The following is a 20,939-nucleotide window of genomic DNA, read 5'->3' as shown; positions in this document are numbered from 1 at the left end:
CCAAAATGCAAATTACTTAGTTTCTGCATCCTCCCCACAGTGCAACTGACTGAACACTGGCTGTTAATGTCACACCCACTTGGCAGAGATAGAATTGTAGAGCTGGAAGGGACCTCAAGAGGTCATCTAGTCTAGGCCCCTGCACTCATGGCAGGACTAAGTATTATCTAGACCAGCGGTTCTCAACTGGAGGTCTGCGGCCCCTTGGGGTTCTGCAAGCCCTTTCAGGGGACTTGGAGCCCTGTAGCTGAAACATAGTTCCCCGAGCCCCAGCGCGGAAGCTGAGAGCGGTGTGAGGGGCTGTTGTGTCCCATCTCTTCTTCTTCTCTCCCCCCCCGCCCCCCAAGCCAGGAGTGAAGCGCAGGGCTGAAGCTGGAAAACCTCCCAAGCCAGGGGGAGGAAGGAGCTGAAGCAGGAGCCCCCAGCCTGTACACAGGCCCTAGGTACCCCCTCCCTGCACCCTGAGTGGTTTTCAAACTTTTTGAACTGGATCCCCGCTTTGAGTTTTATTTTATGGTTGTGTCCCCACCATAGCCCAGCCAGGCTGGGGGGCCTGAGTGAGTTGTGGGGGTGGAGGTGGTGCTTGCTGTGTGGAGCTGGCTCAAGCCCCGCCAGTCCTTGCACTGCCCTTCCCCCCCTCCCCCCCAATAGAAGTAAAACTATTCCTATCCCCAAGGTGTGTGTCCCCCCCCGTCCCTGAGCCCCGAGTTCCCTGCCTTCCCTGAGCCCTGGCATTTTAATAGCATGTTGAGGGGGGCATCAGCAAGAAAAAGGTGGAGAACACCTGCTCTGGATCATCCCTGATAGGTTTTTGTCTAACCTGCTGTTGAAAATCTCAAATGATGCAGATTCCACAACCTCAATAGGCAATTTATTCCAGTGCGTGACCACTCTGAAAGGAAGTTTTTTCCTAATGTTCAACCTAAACCACCCTTGCTGCAGTTTAAGCCCATTGCGGCTTCTATCTTCAGAGGCTAAGGAGAACCATTTTATTCCCTCTTCCTTTTCTGTACTTGAAAACTGTTATGGTCTTCTCTTTTCCAGACTAAAGATTGAGAAAAATTGGCTATCTTCCCTCACAGGTCATGTTTTCGAGACCTTTAATCATTTTTGTTGCTCTTCTCTGGATATTCTCCAGTTCACCTTTTCTGAAAGGTGGCGCCTAGAACTGGACACAGTACTCCAGTTAAGGCCTAATCAGCATGGAGTAGGGCGGAAGAATTACCTCTAGTGTCTTGCTTAAAACATTCCTGCTAATACATCCCAGAACATTTGCTTTTTTGCTTGTGATCCTCTGTGACCCCTGCAGATCCCTTTCTAGATTAGTCCTTCCTAGGCAGTAATTTCCCATTTTGTACATGTGCAACTGATTGCTCCTTCCTAGGTGGAGTACTTTGCATTTGTCCTTATTGAATGTCTTTCTATTTACTTCAGACCATTTCTCCAGTTTGTCCAGATCATTTTGAATTTTAATCCTAGCCTACAAAGCACTTGCAACCGGTCCTGGTATTGTCCGCTATTTTTTTTTTTTTAAGTGTACTCTCTATGTAATTTTCTAAATCATTTAAGAACATAAGAATGGCCATGCTGGGTCAGACCAAAGGTCGGTCTAGCCCAGTATCCTGTCTTCAGGTGCTTCAGAGGGAATGAACAGAACAGGTAATCAAGTGATCCATCCCCTGTCACCCATTCCCAGCTTCTGGCAAACAGAGGCTGACAATGGCCCTGAACTGATCCCTGCAGGACCCCACTTGATATGCCCTTCCACCTGGACTGTGAACCACAGATAACTAATTGGAAAGCCATACCCAGAGTGTAGTTATGCACTCAGCTAATAGTAGCTCCACCTAGGTTGTATTTTCCTAACTTTATGACAAGGTCATGCGAGGCAGTATCAAAAACCTTACTGAAGTCAAGATATGCCACATCTACCGCTTACCCCCCACCAGCTACAAGGCTTGTTACCCTGTCAGAGAAAGCTATCTGGTTGGTTTGACACAGTTTGTTCTTAACAAATCCATGCTGACTGTTACTTCATCACCTTATTATCTTCTAGGTGTTTGCAAATTGATTATTTGCTCCATTCTTTCCAGGTACCAAAGTTAGGCTGACTGGTCCGTAATTCCCTAGGTTGTCCTTACTTTTTTTTTTTTTTTTTTTTTTTAATAGATTGGCACTATATTTGCCCTTTTCCTATCCTGTGGAACCTCACCCATCTTCCATGACTTTTTTCAAAGATAATCGCTAATGGCTCAGATATCTGCTCAGTCAGCTCCTTGAGTATTCTAGGATATATTTCATCAGGACCTGGTAACTGGAAGACATCTAACTTGCCTGGGTCATTTTTAACTTGTTCTTTCCTTATCCTAAATGCCTCTTATCCTACCTCATTTTTACTGGCATTCATGGTGTTAGATGTCCAACTGCGACTAAACTTTTTGGTGAAAACTGAGACAGTTGTTTAGCACTTCCCCTATTTCCACATTTTCTGTTGTCTTCCCTCACTCACTGAGTAATGGGCCTACCCTGTCCTTGGTCTCCCTCTTGCTTGTGAGCAATTGTCCCCCTCGTATAGATGGAGGCAGTAGGATCAGAGGCCCAAGGCCACTGTGGATCTTGGCGAGTGTGGAGTAGAATCCAGAACTCCTTGACTCTCGGATCTGAGCTTTAACCTCTCTCTGCTGGGCTTCCTTCCTGGAGGAAATAGTCTCTGCTCTATGGAGTCCTTGATAGTAAATAGATTCTGGAGAGCAGCCTTGTCCTCTTAGGTGAAGAGGTGAGATCTCTGGGTAATAGGAGCCAAGCATTGTTGTCATCTTTGATCTTAAATGTCTATTGTAGGTACCAAGAAGGGAAGGCTGAGGGTCACGTGGCCTTGGTTATTCACATCACCCCAGAGTCAGTGCTTCGAGACAGCCGGTACAAACAGTGGCTGGAAAGGTACATTGCTTTTATTTAATTACGTTGACTTAAAATAACCTTGAAGGAAGCCTAACCCGCAAACTCCGTGATCCCAGACTGGCTAATAACAGCCATGGGTCAGGGCATGTGTGGTCAGTTCAGAGAACAGTGGTTGGTTAGTTAATGGCATTGGGTGCCCAGCAGTGGGTTGGAGCTGAAGTAGTTTTATATCTGAACACATCTTACTATTCCTTTTTCTTTCTCCAGGTTTGGACGCACAACTGAACACTTGATACTTAATGAAAATGCAAACACTGTGCACTATCTCCGCAGCCACAAGATCCAAACCCAGCTGAACCTCATTCACTCAGAAATCTTCCCACTGTTAACTAGCTACCAGAGTCGGGTAAGAGGCTGCGCCTGTCTGCAGGTGTCTGCAGAGGCAATCTCGTGCATGCTTACAGGTTGCTCCTTCTGTCTCCTCTCCAGGAAGAAGAGGCCACTTTTAGCGTGCCTGTTGTGCGGGGAGAGTGCCTCCTGAGATACCAGCTGAGACCGAAACCGCAGTGGCAGAGGTTGGTACCCTTGGTAATATATAAACTGAAGAGAGATCTGGCCTCCTGCCACAGGCATCTGCATGGGAGCAGAAGTCATTTTAGAAGATCAGATGATGAGCTGAGACCAAGGAGCATTCAGCATCTAAATGGTGGTGAAGCAAAGGTGGCTTGAAGTCACTTTTGCACTCTGGTTCTGGGCCAGTCTGTGCAGGACCAGACCCCTGGAGAAACTTTCAACAGCTCATTGTGGGGTGGGTGTGTTTGGATGTGAAGGGGGGTTGCATTGTGGGGTCCCCAAAGAAATCCAAGGCCCCATTTTCTGAATGCTACACAAGTCTCTACTAAGACTGTGTGCTCCAGAGCACTTCGACTCTATGTTTGACTGGACCTGTAGGTGTAATGTTCAAGTGGATGCCTAAATGTATGTCTTCTGTCCTAGGGATTTCATAGTTTTAAGGCAAGAAGGAATCCTTAGATCTAATCCAATGGTTCTCAGTGTTTCCAGACTACCGTACCTCTTCATGAGTCTGATTTTGTCTTGCATAGCCCATGGCTCACCTCACTTTAAAAACTACTTACTTACAAAATCGGACCCAAAAATACAAGTGTCAGAGCACACTTGCTGAAAAATTGCTTGCTCTATCATTTTTACCCTAGAACTATAAAATAAGCCAACTGGAATAGAAATATCTCACTTACATTTCAGTGTATAGAGCAGGATAAACAAGCCCATTGTCTGTATGAAATTTTAGTTTACTGACTTAGCTAGTGCTTTTTATGTAGCCTGTTGTAAAACTAGGCAAATACTTAGATGAGTTGATTGTACCCCCAGAAGACCTCTGCGTGTCCCGAGGGCACACATACCCTGGCTGAGAACCACTGATCTAGTCTGACCTGTATATCAGAGGCCATTACATTACACTGTTACCCCTGTATCAAATCCCATGGCTTGGGTTAGACTAAAACATTTGTCCTCCAGATACTAAACGGTGGTGTGCCCCAGGCTGAGAACAGGAGAGGCCTGGGGGTACCAATGCCCAAGACCTCTAATCAGTTCCTTGCTGTTGCAGGGGAGACATACCCAGATGATTCCAGCAGGTGAAATGCCCCATGCTGCAGCAGGGAAAACAAAATATGCTATAGTACCTGCCAGTCTGGCAAGGTGTGGGGACAGAATTCCTTCCAAACCCCACATTATGACCCTGAGTGTGTGAGCAAGACCCAGCCAGCCAGCTGTGGAAGAAAGGTCTCTGTATCACTGGTCCTCCCTGTCCAGTGTCCTGTCTCCAACTGTTGGCTGATGGCGTCAGAGGAAGAAGGAAGTCCCAAATTCAGTTGGGAGGAAGGGGAATGGATTCTGTTTAAACATTTAGGCTTCACTCTACCTGCATGCGATAGCTGTCCTGAAACCTTGTCAGGATATTCCTATACATGCAAGAAGGTGGGCTCTGAAACTAGCATGGGTGAGTGAAGTTTCCGGCACAGGTGCTGTACCCTGCCCCTGAACAGTGCACTGGGTCCCAGCAAGTCCTGCACAATGTAGCCCTCAAATCCTGAGGTCATGCAATGATTCCCTCTTGCTGGAGTTAGTTGCCCATTTCCAAGAGCCCATGCACCTCCTGCAGTCTGCGGGCAATCCTGGTGGATTGTAGTTTTAAAGCAGGCACCTCTGGGGACTGTTAAGGAAACTTTCAAAGTAGGCTAGTATCTAAGCAGTAATTTGACACTTTGCCCCATAAATTAAACTGTTTTCAGTTGCCCCCCTCCCAACCCAGCCACATCCTGATCTGTGGCCTGTGGATCCTTTCAGGGATGTGGTTGCTGTCTGCAATTCCAGTGAATTTGTGGCTGAAGCCCTGGAGCTCCCTGGCTTCCAGGACTGTGTGAAGGAGTGCAGAGAGAGCCTGCAGGCTGGACCAGTCAAGTCAGGTGAGGAGAGTGTGCAGGGCCCTTTGATTGGAGTAGTAGATAAGTCTGGCTTGACTGGGGAGGTGGGTTGAATTGTTGGGTAGAAACAAACTGGGGACTTGCGTTCTAAGGGGATGCTGTTCGGTGAAATATTCCCATCACCCTGCAAGCTAATGAAGCAACCCTAACAATATGCTGGGTTCAAGTGCCCAGCATAGCACAGGATGGGCTTGTTCCCACATGTTCTTTGTCACTCAACATGGCACAAGCCAGTTTGCATTCTTGGCTCTTGAGGGTGCTGGGTTTGGGGCTCCAGCACTGCACGGGGAGGGTTTAATCACCAACAAAAACCCAGCATTGCATTCTACTGCAGTGCTCTGCTCAACACTAGTTGCTTTGGGCTTTTAAAATTGCGATCCCAAATGGGCAGCGTTCTTCTAAAATGCTGGCCATATAGTGAAGTATGGGAGGAGCAGCATCTAATCCACAGCTGGCTCCCTCTGGAGCCCAAATCTGGTCATCTGGCTATGCACTGATGTCACTGTGTGACATGGGCAGTGAATCAACATCTAAACCATGACTGCAGGAAAAGCCAGCACTGCCTGTCTGCTATCCTGCCAAGAGGGCCATGTCCCTTCTCATTGGATAGCCGTGTGTGTCAGTCACTACCAAGCCCAGTCCTGACTCATCTGCCTCCATTCTGGGTGGACATGCAGCAAGGTGTCCTGCTATCATTTCACAGAGGATTTTGTATCTTTTCCCCATCCCATTAGTATTGATGCTGTGGGGAGCTTGGAGGCTGGGGGTCAAAACCCAGTTGGATGAGCTGGCTAGCCTGAGGCAGGATCTGGAAATCTTATGCTTCAATATTGAACTTCTAATCTGGCTGGGAGCTAAACATACTATAATGCAGCAGGCTCTTGCCAGCATTCATGCAAAGCATGTTACATATTTTCTCTAGGTAAAACTGAGCATTACCCGGAAATAGTCTTCCTAGGAACAGGCTCTGCAATTCCAATGAAAATCCGGAATGTCAGCTCCACCTTGATAAACAACAGGTAAATACTAGCTCTTTACCTTTCCCTTCCAGTACATGTGGAGTTGCAGGGGGGGTGTTGTGTGGGTGGCTATACAGATGTGCCAGCATACTGGAGGTGTGCCTCACTTGGTGTTCATGGACCTATTAACCAGGCAGGCAATGAAGGGATTGGGAATGGGCCTGGGAGTGTTTGAACCTTGGTCACTAGTTCAAACGGTACTCCAAGGTTCTCATTGTAGAAGGGAAAAGTGCTTCCCACATGTGGTCTTGTGACTGCCTTTGCAGGGCGTGTTCAGACAGCCACTCTGCTTGGCATCAGGCGTCCCCATTCCTGTCGGCATCAGGTCAGAGAACAAGAGCTGAAGCTGCTGTGGAGACTGAACTTTCAGAGTTGGCCCCTCCATGTCCTTTCTACGGAGAGACAGCACTAGTGGCAGAAATGCTGGTTGCTGCCTTTCACCCCCAACTGCTGCCTTCCCAGATCACACTCTGAGCTGGTGTGCTGGGCAGCGTTCATCTGTTGTCATCCATTCCGGTTACTGCCAGCAATACACCTGCTCTTTCCTCTTGCCAGCCCTACCCAGTCACTGCTCCTGGACTGTGGGGAGGGAACGTTTGGCCAGCTCTGTCGCCACTACGGGGACCAGGTGGACAAAATCCTGTGCAACACAGCAGCCGTGTTTTTGTCTCACATCCATGCCGATCATCACACAGTGAGTATCGCTGGGGGGGACTGAGTTAGAGAAGGTGAGTTCCCAGCTGGGTGTGGGTTGTATCCACTTCAGTGGTGGCTCTTGTCACAGAAAGTTCTGCCGTATACTGTTCATTTTCTCCTGTGAGTGTTTCACTCCTGTTTTAACTCTGTAACCATTCCAGTGTCTCCATCAAACATCCTGCCCTGCTCTGCTGCATGTGATTCTGTTGCTCCTGTTTTTAGATATTCCTGGAATTAATACTGGTTCTAGCCTCCCAGCTGTATCTCATAAGCTGTTCTTCCCACTGTGGAATCCCCAAACCTTGCTGAATTCTGCTCAGCTATTAATCCTGTTTCTTCCTAGCGCTGGTCCCTGCAAGTCTGGGTTCAGGCATGTTTCTGGGGCTGGGTGAATGAATTGGATTTTTGCAGTAGCGGTTTCTGGGGGCTCTCGACCTCCCAGGGGTATAAATTCAGCACTCTTCACTGCTTGGAATGTGCTTTCACAAGAAGCTTCAGCAAACTAGCAGGCTCCCTGTTTCATGCTGGCTTGATCCAGGCAGGCTGCATTTCATGCCCGATAGCTTGCACTTTACAGAAGGGCTTCCCTTTCTTCAAGGGTTGTGGGGAAAAGGGGCAGCTACATCCTTGGCAGAATTGGGGTAAGGTCTAATATCAAGTACTTTAGTGGTTTGTCACTAGCTCTTCAGAACCAGTGGGCGTTAGATCAGAGTGTTCTTTGCTGCTCGCTAACACAGCTGTGGCGCAGAACTCAGAAAGGAGGTTAGGGTTTTCTCCTTTCTGGCTGACTTTGCCTCAGCTGCAGAGTTTCTCCTTTTCTCCTCCCCGTGCAACCCTCCCCCTCCCACCCCCCCAGTCTTTATAAGGGTTGTAGCTTTCAGACATGAGGTTTTAGGACACAGATTTATGAGGGATTGGGCTACAGGATTGCCTCCTCTCAGCTGCTCTGGGGGGCAAAGGTCATCTGGGCAGAGGCAGCATTGGTGGGGAGGGCTAGGAGCAATGCTCCAATTTACACGTGACCTTCCTCTAGTTTGTCCCTCAAGCGGTGCCCCACACTTCACTGAGCTGGTGGAATGGCTGTGAAATCGGCTCTGTTAGCGCAGCCCTGCTTCCCTGATGTGGGTTTATTACACAGTAACTGGCTGACAATGGTTCTTCCATATTCTCTCTTCTAGGGCTTGTTGAACATTCTGCTGGAGAGACGGCGAGCGTTCGTAAGTACCACAGCTGTTTCACTGCCATTTAAACCTTAGGGCCAAGGTTACCCCTGGTGCCAGTGGATGTGGTTCCATTGATATCGACGGAGCAACACCTGCCTCTCCCTAGACTATGTTCTGCCTTGTGTAAATTTCTGAAGCACCCCCCGGTACTGACTCTTCCTTGCCTGTTCTGCTTTCAGGCATCCCTTGGTCAGCCACCAAGCCCGCTGCTGCTGATAGCGCCCACGCAGATCATGGCGTGGCTACACCAGTATCACAACAACTGCCAAGAGATTCTTGGTCATGTCAAGTGAGTGCCTCCCTGGCTAGTCGCAGGTAGTTGAATTAGTGGGAAATACTCTCCCTGTGTCCTTGTCGTTCATGGGCCAGGGCAAACCGCTGCCTTGGCCGTGCGGCATGCCGTACAGGCCCTGTCTGCTGTATTTCGATTGATCTCTGCAATTGACGAGCACTTAAATGCAGCTGGTCAGAGAAGCTTAGCAGCAAAATGTCACCTCACTGCAAAAACTAACTAGCTAAAAGGGCTGATCTCCAATACCCCACTTCAGACACTGACTTTTTGCTCCTTCCTCCCCTGGAGCCTGAGCGCACAGGTGGGGTTTGCAGCCTGCACTGTTGGGGCTGGAGTATAGCTCCAAATCACAGGCCTTGTGGCAGACTGTAGAGTACTTGGAGGTTCTGGTTTCTCCTTTGTCTTCCCTTGGGACTCTGTGTGTAGGGTCAGGTGATTGTATTCCAAGGGCACATGCCTGGAAGCCAGGCATTAGCCACTAATCACTGCAGCAGCTGGGGGCAGGAGAGCACTGACCTTGCCCCATAGGGTAACGTTTGTTCCCCAGCCCCTCATTGCCAGCTCTGTCACCAGCCCTGAGGCCAGGAATCCCAAGGCCAAAGGGGGAGAGGTTCTTGCTGCTGGGTTAGGCAGCCCATCCCTGACACTTTGGGTACATTTAGGCTGCAGCTGGGGAGCATGCTCCCCTGACCACATGAAAACACAAACCAGCTCTGATCCAGCTAACTTGCTAAAAATAGCATTGTGGTCACAGCGGCTCAGGCTAGCCACCCATGTACATACCTAGGATCATGGACCAGATTGTGCTTGGGTGGCTCATCCTTACAGCCATGCCGCTATTTTTGGCACACTGGCTTGTTCAAAGCTAGAGCTTGTATGTCTACCCGAGATGGGGTGTTCAATTCCCAGCTGCGGTGTAGCCATTTCCTGTGTCAGAGCCTGAGTGGGCAGGCTGGCTTCTGACCCACGACTCCAGACAAGTGAAGATTTCAGTTCCTTTAGGGATTCTGCTCTCCCCTACTTAGGGGTGTAAAAGGGTCAGCATGACCATGAACAACCCAACCAGGACTCACCCAGGGGTTGTCAGCATTAACAGTTGACTAGCCAATTCCTAGTCAGTATCTGCTGGTTAGCCCCCACCCCCTTCCTTGCCTCGATCCCACTTACCCAATCTCCTGTTGCCTTAATGGGCTAACCTGCTAGTTGTTACTGGTTCTGGATGATAGTCCCTTCCTTTTAGGTGTGTACTCTTGGGCTATAATCACCCAACTCTGCCCACTAAATCCTGAGGGAAGAGGTAGAAAGCAGCCCCCAAGGGCCTAGGGCAGGTTCACTGGGTACTTGAAGGACTGGTGACAGGTTATCTTGTAAAAATGGGGCCTCCGTTTTGAGAGAGGCAGAGGCAGGTTCTGGAGCATTGGCATAGTGTGCTCCCAGCAGTGAGCTGCCATGTCATGTATCTGCTCCCCAGGGGGTTTTTAGGTGTCCCACAGATACAGGCCATTGCTGTGTCTAATCTCAAGCTGACAAAGGCATGGCTGATGATGGCACGTGTGATGGTCATCTGACAGTCATGTCACCTCATCTTTGTCAGGATCGAGCCTCAGCCACTGACTCTCATCTACGTGCCAAAACCGCCAGTCTCTCTTCTCTTCCACCCCCCTCCTCCACAGTGTGATACATACGGAGGGGGACCAATGGAACTCTGGGGCATTCCTCCTTGGAGGAAGAGCCGTTGCCCAAAATTACTCTGGGAACTCTGACAGGAAGGAAATAGATTTGCTTAAGAGCAGCCCCCTCTGCTGCTGCTAGTCAACACCTTGTGATGGGTGGTAACTAGCTAGGATGGGGGGGTCAAAGCATGGAGAATGGAACTAAATTCCACCAACAGCTCCAGTATCCAGTATTCGTCCAACAGCTCAGAGTGCCACTGGCCAAAACCCAAGCTGAGAAAGCTGGGCATTGAGAGCTTTCTGTGTGAGCATGCACAGCAGAGTCTCGTCTAGATCCTTGCAATTCAAACTCTCACAGTAATGACGAAGCTTTTTTAGGATGTGAGGTCTGTAATCAGCCACCTGGCAGACCCAGCTTGGACTGGCCAGGCTGCCTACCTCTTGAAAAAGATCAGGACTCTGCAGGCAACAATCCAGTTTTTCTTTGGCTACTGCATAAGCACAAAGGAACTTGGTTGCACTCCAGCAGCTTTTGGCCTCGAACTTGCACTCCTCTTTGAGTTGTCATAGGTCACGTGCTTAGCGGGGTGATCCTTGAGGGGTAAGGTGTCCCAGTGGACACTGATTGTTGACTCTCCGATCATAAAGTCCTACCAACCATCAATGCAGGGGTTCTCTGAGGAAAATCCTGTTGCATTCCCCGGTGCCCATTAGACAGTTCTGTTCCCAGCTGCCTCTGATGGCAGACCAAAGCCTCAGCCCACAGGAGGTAATGGTTGGCCCATGATATGGGCAAAACAACCAATTGTCAGACTTCTAATCCACCCTAAATGCACCACAATGAGCTGATGTTGAGACAGCAGCTAGACACCTGTGGCTGGTCTGTGCCAGCCAACTCGGGTCCGTAGGGCTCAGGCTGCTGAGCAGGTTCATTGCTGTGTAGACTTCCCAGGGCTCCGAGACCCTGCGAGGTGGGAGGGCCCCAGAGCTTGGGCTGCAGCCTGAGTCCGGAAGTCTACGCAGTACTGAGAGAGCCCCACTGGCACAGGCCACTGCGGGTGTCTAGTTGCTGTGTAGGCAGACCCTAGTACAGTGGTTTTTCAAACACATACACTGACCCTCGTCGGGTACGTGAAAAAATTCTGTAATGGCAGACACTGCCTTTTATTTAGTAAAACTTGGCAATCTAATCAATATTGAATCTCCCTTCAATCAAACTGTATTGGTGTAAGTTTCCTTTCTGCTGTGCAACTCCAAATCAGAGGTTTACAAGCTTTGGGTTATGCCCCCCCTAGGGAGGCTCAGAGGAGCATTTATGGGAGCAAGTAGTGATAGCAGGCAACTGTCTTCAAAGTTTTTGAGCTGAGTGGCTTCTCCCCCCCCTCCCCCCCCCCCCCCCCCCGCCAGACGGGCTGGATGGCTCACCTCAGAGGGGTGAAGGTGACATTCCGTTCCCAAGCCCTGCTGCACGATGTTGCTGCTCCCCCAAAATGTTTCTCCATGCACTCAAGGGGGCCGCCCCACAGTTTGAAAAACTCTAGAAGCTGTTGCTAATGGAAGGCAGAAATCTGGGAGGGGGGGCACATGACTCTGCATTCCCCCAATTTCCCCACACTGTTTCTGCCTATCTCAGATGGGGGTACACAGTAGACTACCTTATTTGGAAAGGGGTATGCAGCCCAAAAAGTTTGAAAACCACTGCCCTAGTAGAATTGGTTAGCAGGTCTGAGCTGCATTGTGTAATATGTCAGAACTACCCCTTCACCAGACCAGGCCAGTAAGGCCTCTCAAAAACTCCAGGAGCTCTACCCAGCCCTCAGCAGAGCTGCTGTGGGTTTAACCTCATGGATGTGTTCTCCAGTTACAGTAAACACAACTTCAGAAAATTATTCACAACACTGTGTGGAGACGGGTTGCTCTGTTCTACTGTGTGGGCTTTTCAGACTGCCAGCGTTGGCCTACCTCTGCTCTTGATGAGGTGTATGGCCAAACTCCCATTCGCTTCAGTAGAGGCAGTCAGGCCAATGCTGAGCACTTGGGAAAAGCTCCTGCTTGTTTGTAGGAGGCATGACTGCTGAGGCCTTATGTCAAAGGATCACTTTAGGTTTTGCAGTTGCATACCAGTAGCTAGACTTGATCTTTCAGCGACCAGGCTCCCCCCTTGTTACACTGTGGGCCTGGACACTGTGTATTTGGAGTTACAGGGCCTTGTGACCCAACGGTCGGCGGGGGGGAAGCAGTCCAGCACCATATAGCTTTAGAAGTTGCTGAGATCTGCTCAGAATAGGCTCCTTCTAGGCCTGTGCTCTCTTTGGTGCTCATCCAGGGTGCTTTGCAGGCAGTTCCACTAACGCAACGGAGGATGCTCTGACTTTCCCCAGTGCATGTTTCCATATGCTGTAGTTGGAAAAGGGTAGAGGTGGCTTGTCATTGCTGAATTGTACTAGTCATTTATGAGATGATGGGAAAACTTGCATGGCACTCCAGCAAGACCTTGAGCATAAAACAAATGGGTATGAAGCAACAGCGCAGGCAAGAGACTGTGAGAGCAAGGGAGGAAGGATTCCAGGAAGGGAAATTAATTTGAAGATGGGAAGAGGGTATTTGGTGGATGAGTCTTCCCTGCTTATGGAGGCAGGGTGGGGGAGGAGAGCTGTGCGCAAGGGCATGGAGGGAAGGTGTTCTCCTGGGCAAGGCACCTGCCCTGGGACTCGGGGCAGGGTTTGGTGAGGATTAACAATCTGAAGTTGGAAAAATAAAACATGAACACCCCAGCACAGACCTAGTAGACATGTCCTGGGGAAGTCTTGCTGTACTACAGTAGGTTGCAGTTTCCCAAATGGAACGTGCTGCTCTGCTGACATGAACAGTTTTCAGTGTAGCCTTGACTTCCTAAACATCTCCCTTTTTCCTCTGCAGTATGATTCCTGCCAAGTTTCTGGTGGAAGGGGCGCAAGTCATCGGACCTAAAGCCAAAGCTCTGATTAGCTCACTGCTGGAGAAGTATGACTTTGCGGAGGTAAGCTGGCTGGCGGCTGGGAGAAGGCAGCGAGAAGAGTGTAGGGGTAAACTATGGTGGATAACGCTTGTGGTCCTGTTCAGTTCCAGACTTGTGAGGTGCGGCACTGTAAAAATGCCTTTGCTTGTTCGATGGAACACACATCTGGCTGGAAAATAGTCTATTCTGGTGACACGATGCCCTGTGAGGCCTTGGTCCAAATGGGTGAGTTGAAAACGCACTGTAATTGCTTTGCCAACCGCCGTTAGCATGCTAGTGAGTGAAAGAGATGTCGGTAAACTCTCCCTAATCTGCTCTTGCAAGTGTTGGGGTGTGGCATCTCAAAATGCTGCAGGGAAGCGGTCTTGGGCTCCGAGTAGAGACTATGCTAATCTAAGAACACAACAAGATCTGTATGTTGACCCATGTGCTATTAGTATTATGACTGACACTAGCTACATCGGAAGAAGTGGGTATTCATCCATGAAAGCTTATGCTCCAGTACGTCCCTTAGTCTATAAGGTGCCACAGGACTCTTAGTCTGGATCTGTAAAAGCAGCAAACACGGCTACTCCTCTGATAGCTAGCTATGCTGGTCAGGGGGACAAGCATTGGGATGCATTCTTTATGCCTTTCTTTGTGGGTTCACTGCTGGAAATATTGGGGGTAGAGAAGCACACTTGTCCCCTAATAAACATAGTACACGTCTACTTGATAAATGCCCCCATCCGACGTGGTATGTTCTACCAGAAGGATGGAATGAATATGTGGTCTTACGCAGGGAAAGACACTACTTTGCTGATCCATGAAGCAACGTTAGAGGATGGCTTGGAAGAAGAGGCAGTAGAGAAGACGCACAGGTAGAGTATTTCTGGTAAACTGGTTCTCTCTCCCTAGGAGTGAGATACAGAACTGGGCTTGGCCCTCGTAGCTGGTGATGAAGGAGGTTTCTGCTTCCCAGGATGTCCTGGGTGCGCACACATCTCCAGGCTCTGGAGGATCCCAGTTAGAGAGTTCCACCTCTTATTGATGGTGAACTAACTGGTTCTGTAACCTGGATGCAAGGGGCATCCTCTCAGGATAGGGAGCTGTTACTGTACAGCTGGGTAGCTGGAGAAATGTGCTCTGCTAGAAGGGACCCTTAGCTGTTTACCCATTGGCCTTGGGGTGAGGACTTGGATCATTTGGCACCCTTCTTACTCTTCAATTCACTTTGGGACCCATCTGAGCTGTCTCTCTCAGGACTGGTTTGTGCCTTGTGATTGCCAATTCAAAGGGGGTGAGAAGGGGAGCACTGTGCCCTACGTGGATGCAGACAAGACCCAAGCACAGCCTCTTGGGGGGGTGGGGGTGGTTCTGGTACATGGGATGGGGGGGCGGGGGAAGGAAGATGGGATCGACAAGCTGGCACCACCAGTGACAAGCATGCAACTAAACCCCATGCTCCCAGAATTCTTCTAAAAAATGAACACCCAGCTCACTGCAGCCTTGCTTGCCCCCTCCTCGTTGCTGGAGGGGCAAGTGTAACTCACTTGCTGTATGCCCCATCTGCTGATGAGCAAGCTGTCTTCATGCACTGGCTGATAAAATGAGCAATTCAAGTTCTCATGCACTTGAGCTCCAGCTGGCATGTTTTGCCTGTATTGGGTAAAGGCTAGGGGCATTAGCACTTGGTAACGCTGCCTCCCGGTCCCCTCATGGAGAGGGCTGTGCTGCCTGGCCTTTGTCCGGTCACCAGAGTTCTTCTAACAGTTCAGTCTTGTTCCCTGCTCCCCTTGCAGCACGACATCCCAGGCGATTGGGGTTGGGATGAAGATGAATGCAGAATTCATCATGCTCAATCACTTCAGCCAGCGGTATGCCAAGATCCCGCTCTTCAGTGCAGATTTCTCAGACAAGGTTGGAATCGCATTTGATCACATGAGAGTAAGTTGGGAACTTGGAGCCAGGCTCTCAAGGGAGCTGGGCTGTGCTGAAAATCAGGCCGTTCGCAGATCTGTTGCTGAACCCAGGATAGTAGGCTTTCAATGAGCTTCCCCGGCACAGTGGGTTCCACTGGCAGCACTTTCCTGGGTACAGGGATCTCCACTAGAGGTTGACTGTTTGCTTAGCAGCTGGAGGTGAAGTGTTCAGTTGCCAAAATCAGTATGCTTGGGTAAACTTGACAGCTGGGGAGGTGTCCAGAGGGAGCTCTTCTGAAGAAGGCTAGTTTTGCAGCTATTGGCCTTTCATGGCATTGCTGCAAACGTAGGGGAGTTCATGTCTGCAGTGTTTGCTGGCTGCCAGCTTTGTGCCCAGGAGCCCGCCTTGCCTGGTTCCACTGGTGCAGAGGCCAAGAGGAGGAGTGTGAAAAGGGGGCTTTTCTGTGCCACTTGCACAGTAAGAACTGAAAAGCTGTTTGTCCAGAGGGAACCCTGTAGGGCACTGTTGGAGCAGCCGCTCCCAGGTGACACTGGAACCCTCCCTCTGTGTGAGCGAGGTGCATGCCTTGTCAGGAGTAAGAGACTGACTTGGATACACATCTAGGATCTGAATTCCCCTTGGCACTAACCTAATCCACTGCAGAATGGGGATTCGAGCCCTCCGGTCTCCAATAGCATAGCAAAGTGCCTCTAACGTGGGCTTCTGAGAGAGCTGCACCCCTTCCTCCTGCCCACCCTTCCAGTACTTTCTGCTGCCACCACAGCACTTGCATAGTAATTACCACATCTGAATGGGTCAAGTTGTCTCCCAGAAAGATGTCTTTGTAAGCATTGGCCCTCTCTAAATCGGTGTTCTAGATAAGCTCCTGTGTGCAATCGAGGGGAATTGCCTGTCTGTAGGCCGCTGTGTCCTCTCCAAAGTGCCTCTGCGTGTCAAAGAATTATTGCTACCTTAGGTATAATCAGTGTACTGAGTGCCATCTTCCCCTTCCCCTCACCTCATTGCATTCTTTCTGGGTGTCTTTACATGGCAAAAAGCTACTAAACACAAACTTGTTGCTCCTTGCTTATTGAACTGAACAAATACTAGCTGAAGGGTTGGTGCCCTTTGACTCTTATATTGTATATTCCCTGCCTTGTGCACGGAAGAGATCTTTTTACATAATGCCTTCTCTGGGGTTTCTGAGTTAAATAGAAAAGGAAACACCCCCTGCCCCTGTATTGCAATCTGGACCCCACTGGGCTGGGTGCTGGACAGACATAATGAGTGTCCCTGGTCTAAATAGCTTGCAGTGTAAATGGACAAGACAAAGGGTGGAAGGGGAAACAGAGGCACAGAGCAAAATGCTATTCCTCTGCTATGTCTTCTCCCTGTGAATGTCAATCTGTGACTGATCACCTTTCAGGTGTGTTTTGGGGACTTTGTAACAATCCCTAAACTAATCCAGCCCCTGAAGGCTCTGTTTGCCGATGAGATCGTGGAAATGGAGGAGCGGAAGGAGAAGCGGGAGCTGCGCCTTTTGAAAGAGGCCATTGTAGCTTCAGAGAAGCTGGCAGACAGCGAGAACAATGCGAGCAAGTCAACCCCAGCCTCAAAGAAACGGGAACATGCAGAGAACCATCAGGAAGGGCCGAGCAAGAAGCTTAAAACAGCGAACTGAGCTGAGTGGTATATGGCTTGTGAAGGAAAGTAGCTCTGACCATGCTGCACACTCCTTGTCTTGCTCCCTCCAAGCTTTGGGGAGTGTGGAGTTCTGCAGACCCCCCAAGTGAGGGCTTGAGGTGCTGGTGGTGATGGGCTGGCAATGCCTGCAACTGCTACATGGGTGGGATTGCCCATTGTACTGATGTTACTAAGCATATAATAAGCAGTGACAAGGTCTCTGGCCCACGTCCGCACATGCAGTTCATGTTTCTCAACAGTGCTACCAGCCCATCTGTCAACTTCCAGCTGCCTTTCTTCCCTCTCAAGTGTTTTTATTTATTTTTGGTTTTAGACTGGAAGCTGTTGCATGTAACAGCAGTTGTGATGACAGGAAATCACTGAAGATGAGGTCCACAAAACCCCCTTGGGGCCATGGAATCTCCCAGAGTATGTTGGGAAAGCCCCTGCTTACTGTTGTGGGAATGTAACAATGTAAATAAGGGTCTGAACCCAGAGGGTAAGATGAGGTAATTCCATAATAAAATGGGACCCGATTAACAGTTTATTTTGGAGCTTGAGCTCCACTGGAACAGAGGAATCTCGAGTAATTTTTCAGTGTTCATCTTTATTACTATGGCTTTCTCAGTTTGATTCTATAAATTATGCTTGCTAGCAGATCGTTGCAGATGTGATCTCTTCATAGTGCTGATCTGAACAAAACAAACTGGGAATAGCTGAGTATGACCCTGATCCCAAATTGCTGTTGTAGCCCTGCAGGAAAGACCAGATTCTCACATGTGCTTGAGCTATGGGTAGGGATTCATGCCCCCTCTAGCATTACTCTGTATCACTTGAGTGCAGGGAAAATAATCTTCCTCTGCCCACAATCAGCTCATTTTGTTAGTGTAACTAAGGAGCTGATCCCAAAGTTGGATGCTTCTTCTCTGCTGCCCCAGGGGGAAGAGACTGAAGTGCTAAAAAGGACAGCATCGCTTTTTCAGTCAGAGGGCCACATGGCTGGTTAGATTCCAAAGGACTGAGTTCATCTAGCTGATCAAGTACTGGATAAGGGGAAAGGGAAGGGTCACAAGTGAACTAACATAACGGAGGGTGTGCTACTGGCAGAACAGCACTCCTTTGCTAACCCGTGGAACAATTTACCAAGGGCCATGAAGGATTTTCCATCAAGATTGGATTTTTAAAAAAAGATTCTTTAGTTCAAAGGGAATTAGTGCAGGTCCCAGAGCTGCCCTCTGGCTCTGGGAGTTTTACAGGAAATGGGGCTTTGTGCTGGTTTTGGGAGACCCAGCAAAGTGCCCCACAACGAGCTGCTGGCTGCGGTGGTACCACTGCCACAGGCAGATTGAGCACATGCATGGCAAGGACCAGCTCTGGCGGAAAACGTTACATGAGAGCCAAGACGAAAGGTCCGTCTAGCCCAATATCTGGTCTTCTGCCAGTGACCGATGCCAGGTACCCTAGAGGGAATGAACAAAACAGGTAATCAAGTGATCCATCCTCTGTCATCTACTCCCAGCTTCTGGCAATCAGGGGCTAGGGACATAATCCCTGCCCGTCCTGGCTCATAGCCACTGATGGACCTATACTACAGGAACTTCTCATTTTTTAAAACCATGTATGCTTGTGGTCTTCACAGCTTCTGCTAGCAAGGAGTTTCACAAGTTGACTGTGTGTTGTGTGAAAACACTTCCCGTTGTTTTAAATGTGCAGACTATTTCATGTGATGAGCCCTAGGTCTTGTGTTATGAGAGAGAGTAAATAGCACTTCCTTGAAGTCTGTTTTAGTAATCTCCCCTCATACCGATGATGATGCTATCATCATTTTTGTTGCCCTTTTCTATACCTTTTCCAGTTCCAATATAGTGTTGCTCCCTCTACTACAGGGAGTGTCTCCATGAGTATCTTCCTGGGCCAGTCCCACCTCCACATACAGAATCAGATCCAGAGGAGTTGGAGGGTGACAATCCTAGCCCCTTAAGTCAATGGCCCAGGGTTTCACCCTGAGACTGTAGGCCCTGTGGTGAGTAGCATGTTTACAGCCAGCTTAGCTGCACTGACCCCAGCATGATTTGTAGTACCATAGTGCTAGGTGCTGTACAAACACAACAGTTCCTGCCTCTAAAGAGTTTACAGTCTCTAAAACAAGATAACACGGGGGAGTATAAGGAGACAAGAGTGAGCAGTGTGAAGGGCAGTGGTCTCAGGACACCAGCAGCCTAACTTGTCAAGTTTTTGTAGGCCTGGAGAATTTGAAGGAGTGTAGTCAAGTTAGGCCTGATCTACACTTCCAACTTAGAGCTAGTTACATCACTGAGGGCTATGAAAAATGTCATGTCCAAGAACTCTTCCGTCAACCTAGCTACCAAATCTGAAGGATTAATTACATGGACAGAAAAAAACCTTTCTGTTGATGTAGGAAGCATCTACCCTATGGCACTATGACTGTGCTGCAGAGTGTAGCCATACTCTTAGTTTTGCAGATATTTATGGGGAGCTTTTCCAAGCTTGTGGGGCAGCATGAGAGAGAGCACAAAGGGGCTTATTTAAAAATAAGGGGGTGATCAGAAGTGGAATTAGACATCTTGATAGTGAATGAGATGATAGGGTGGGGATATGCCATGAAGGCCATAAGCAGGTGGCTACTGGTCTAGACCTCGGGCTGGTTTTTACCCTTCTGCTCACCCAAACCGGGAAGCACTATGCCTCTTGTGATACTCACACAGTCTGCAGGTCTGTCACATATTCCCACACAACCAACAAACTATCCCATGCTGATTGTCTTGAGAGAGACTTCCCCCACATAGTGCCTGTAGAAGGGGCACTTGGCTACTGGCAGAGACAAAAGAGCCCCTGGGTTGTAATCCCTGCTTTTCATGTTTCTGTTTCCTTCATTCTCACAGCCCTTTCGGGGAGAAAATAGCTGCTGTTCTCCTGCTTCACAGCTAAGAGCCCAGGGGCTGGATGAGCTCAAAACAGACTAGAATGAAGCTCTGAAATGTGACTGTCTCAAGGCTTGCTTTCTTTGCCATGCTATCTTTTGGGAAGATTGGACTCAATTATCTCCTTGGGAAACACACCATAAATCTCTGTCCTGCTAGAGTGGCTTTAGCTTTTAAGAGTCTGTTGCTGCTTGTATGATATTGGGTGTAGTTGTGCAGCTCAAGTAATCGAGGAACCTGCATTTAGATCCAGAGAATACAAGTTCAGCCCCTGAAGATGACCCACTAGGTCACTGTTACACTGGGCTGTTCTGCTGCTAGACCATACTCTGCCCCCAGAGCCAGGGGGAGAGCTCAGGGATCCTCACACCCAGATTTCTAGCACTAGTTCACAAATAGTTGTGCCACCCAGTGGTAAAAAGTGTATTGTAGCTCCCTCTATGGGCTGCTCCTCACAGAGGATAATAGCAAGGCTTCACCAGCAGTTTTTCTGATATTATTTGTATTGTCAAAAGAAAAGGAGTACTTGTGGCACCTTAGAGACTAACAAATTTATTTGAGCATGAGCTTTCGTGATAAATTGGTTAGTCTCTAAGGTGCCACAAGTACTCCTTTTCTTATTGAAGATACAGACTAAACACGGCTGCTACTCTGAAACCTATTTGCATTGTGGTAGTGCCGGGGAGCTCAGTCACGGGCTAGGACCCCACTGTGCTACCCACTCTGCAAACCCAGAGTCCCTGGCTCAGACACTGTACCGCATCAGCTGTTAGTGCGGTCGGTGGCTGTGCCTTGGATCTGAAGGTTCAAACCCTGCTTGGGGGGTAAAAAACAGCATAAAGTCTGAGCCTGTTAGTTTTCGCCTCCCCGTTGATGGCCCCAGGAAGCCCACAACCACCCTCCTTGCACTAGTCACATTGGCCTCTGGGAGGAGGAAGCTCAGCCTGGGGAGATGTCATTTCCAGCTTGGGTCTACAGACACCTGCTAGCTCAGGGGTGGGCAAACGTTTTGGCTCAAGGTCCACATTTGGGAATAGAAATTGTATGGCGGGCCATGAATGCTCACAAGCTTGGGCTTGGGGTGAGGAGGCAGGTGCCACAGTCCC

At 49.2% G+C, this 20,939-nt stretch overlaps 1 protein-coding gene across 2 annotated transcripts in view; it reads left to right on the top strand.

The window, feature by feature from the left end:
• Positions 1–17,548, top strand: part of ELAC2 (elaC ribonuclease Z 2) — a 31,389-nt gene extending 13,841 nt beyond the window's left edge. Inside the window, exons 12-24 of one of the 2 annotated variants that reach the window (XM_084647515.1) lie at positions 2,842–2,940; positions 3,169–3,307; positions 3,391–3,476; positions 5,269–5,387; positions 6,328–6,424; positions 6,980–7,118; positions 8,299–8,337; positions 8,523–8,632; positions 13,228–13,327; positions 13,411–13,531; positions 14,088–14,166; positions 15,088–15,205; positions 16,635–17,548. In XM_084647515.1, coding sequence (XP_084503641.1) covers positions 2,842–2,940; positions 3,169–3,307; positions 3,391–3,476; positions 5,269–5,387; positions 6,328–6,424; positions 6,980–7,118; positions 8,299–8,337; positions 8,523–8,632; positions 13,228–13,327; positions 13,411–13,531; positions 14,088–14,166; positions 15,088–15,205; positions 16,635–16,889 — 1,501 coding nt within the window. In that variant the 3' untranslated portion in view covers positions 16,890–17,548. Of the gene's footprint in view, positions 1–2,841; positions 2,941–3,168; positions 3,308–3,390; positions 3,477–5,268; positions 5,388–6,327; positions 6,425–6,979; positions 7,119–8,298; positions 8,338–8,522; positions 8,633–13,227; positions 13,328–13,410; positions 13,532–14,087; positions 14,167–15,087; positions 15,233–16,634 lie in introns of both variants that reach the window. The other variant, XM_084647514.1, reaches the window with a different exon arrangement.
• The last annotated feature ends 3,391 nt before the right edge of the window (positions 17,549–20,939 follow it).

This window comes from Lepidochelys olivacea (assembly GCF_965140295.1).
Source record: "Lepidochelys olivacea isolate rLepOli2 genome assembly, chromosome: 14".
NCBI classification, from domain to species: Eukaryota; Metazoa; Chordata; order Testudines; family Cheloniidae; genus Lepidochelys; species Lepidochelys olivacea.
Note: the sequence above shows the minus strand (reverse complement) of the source record. Positions and strands in the feature narration are given on the sequence as shown.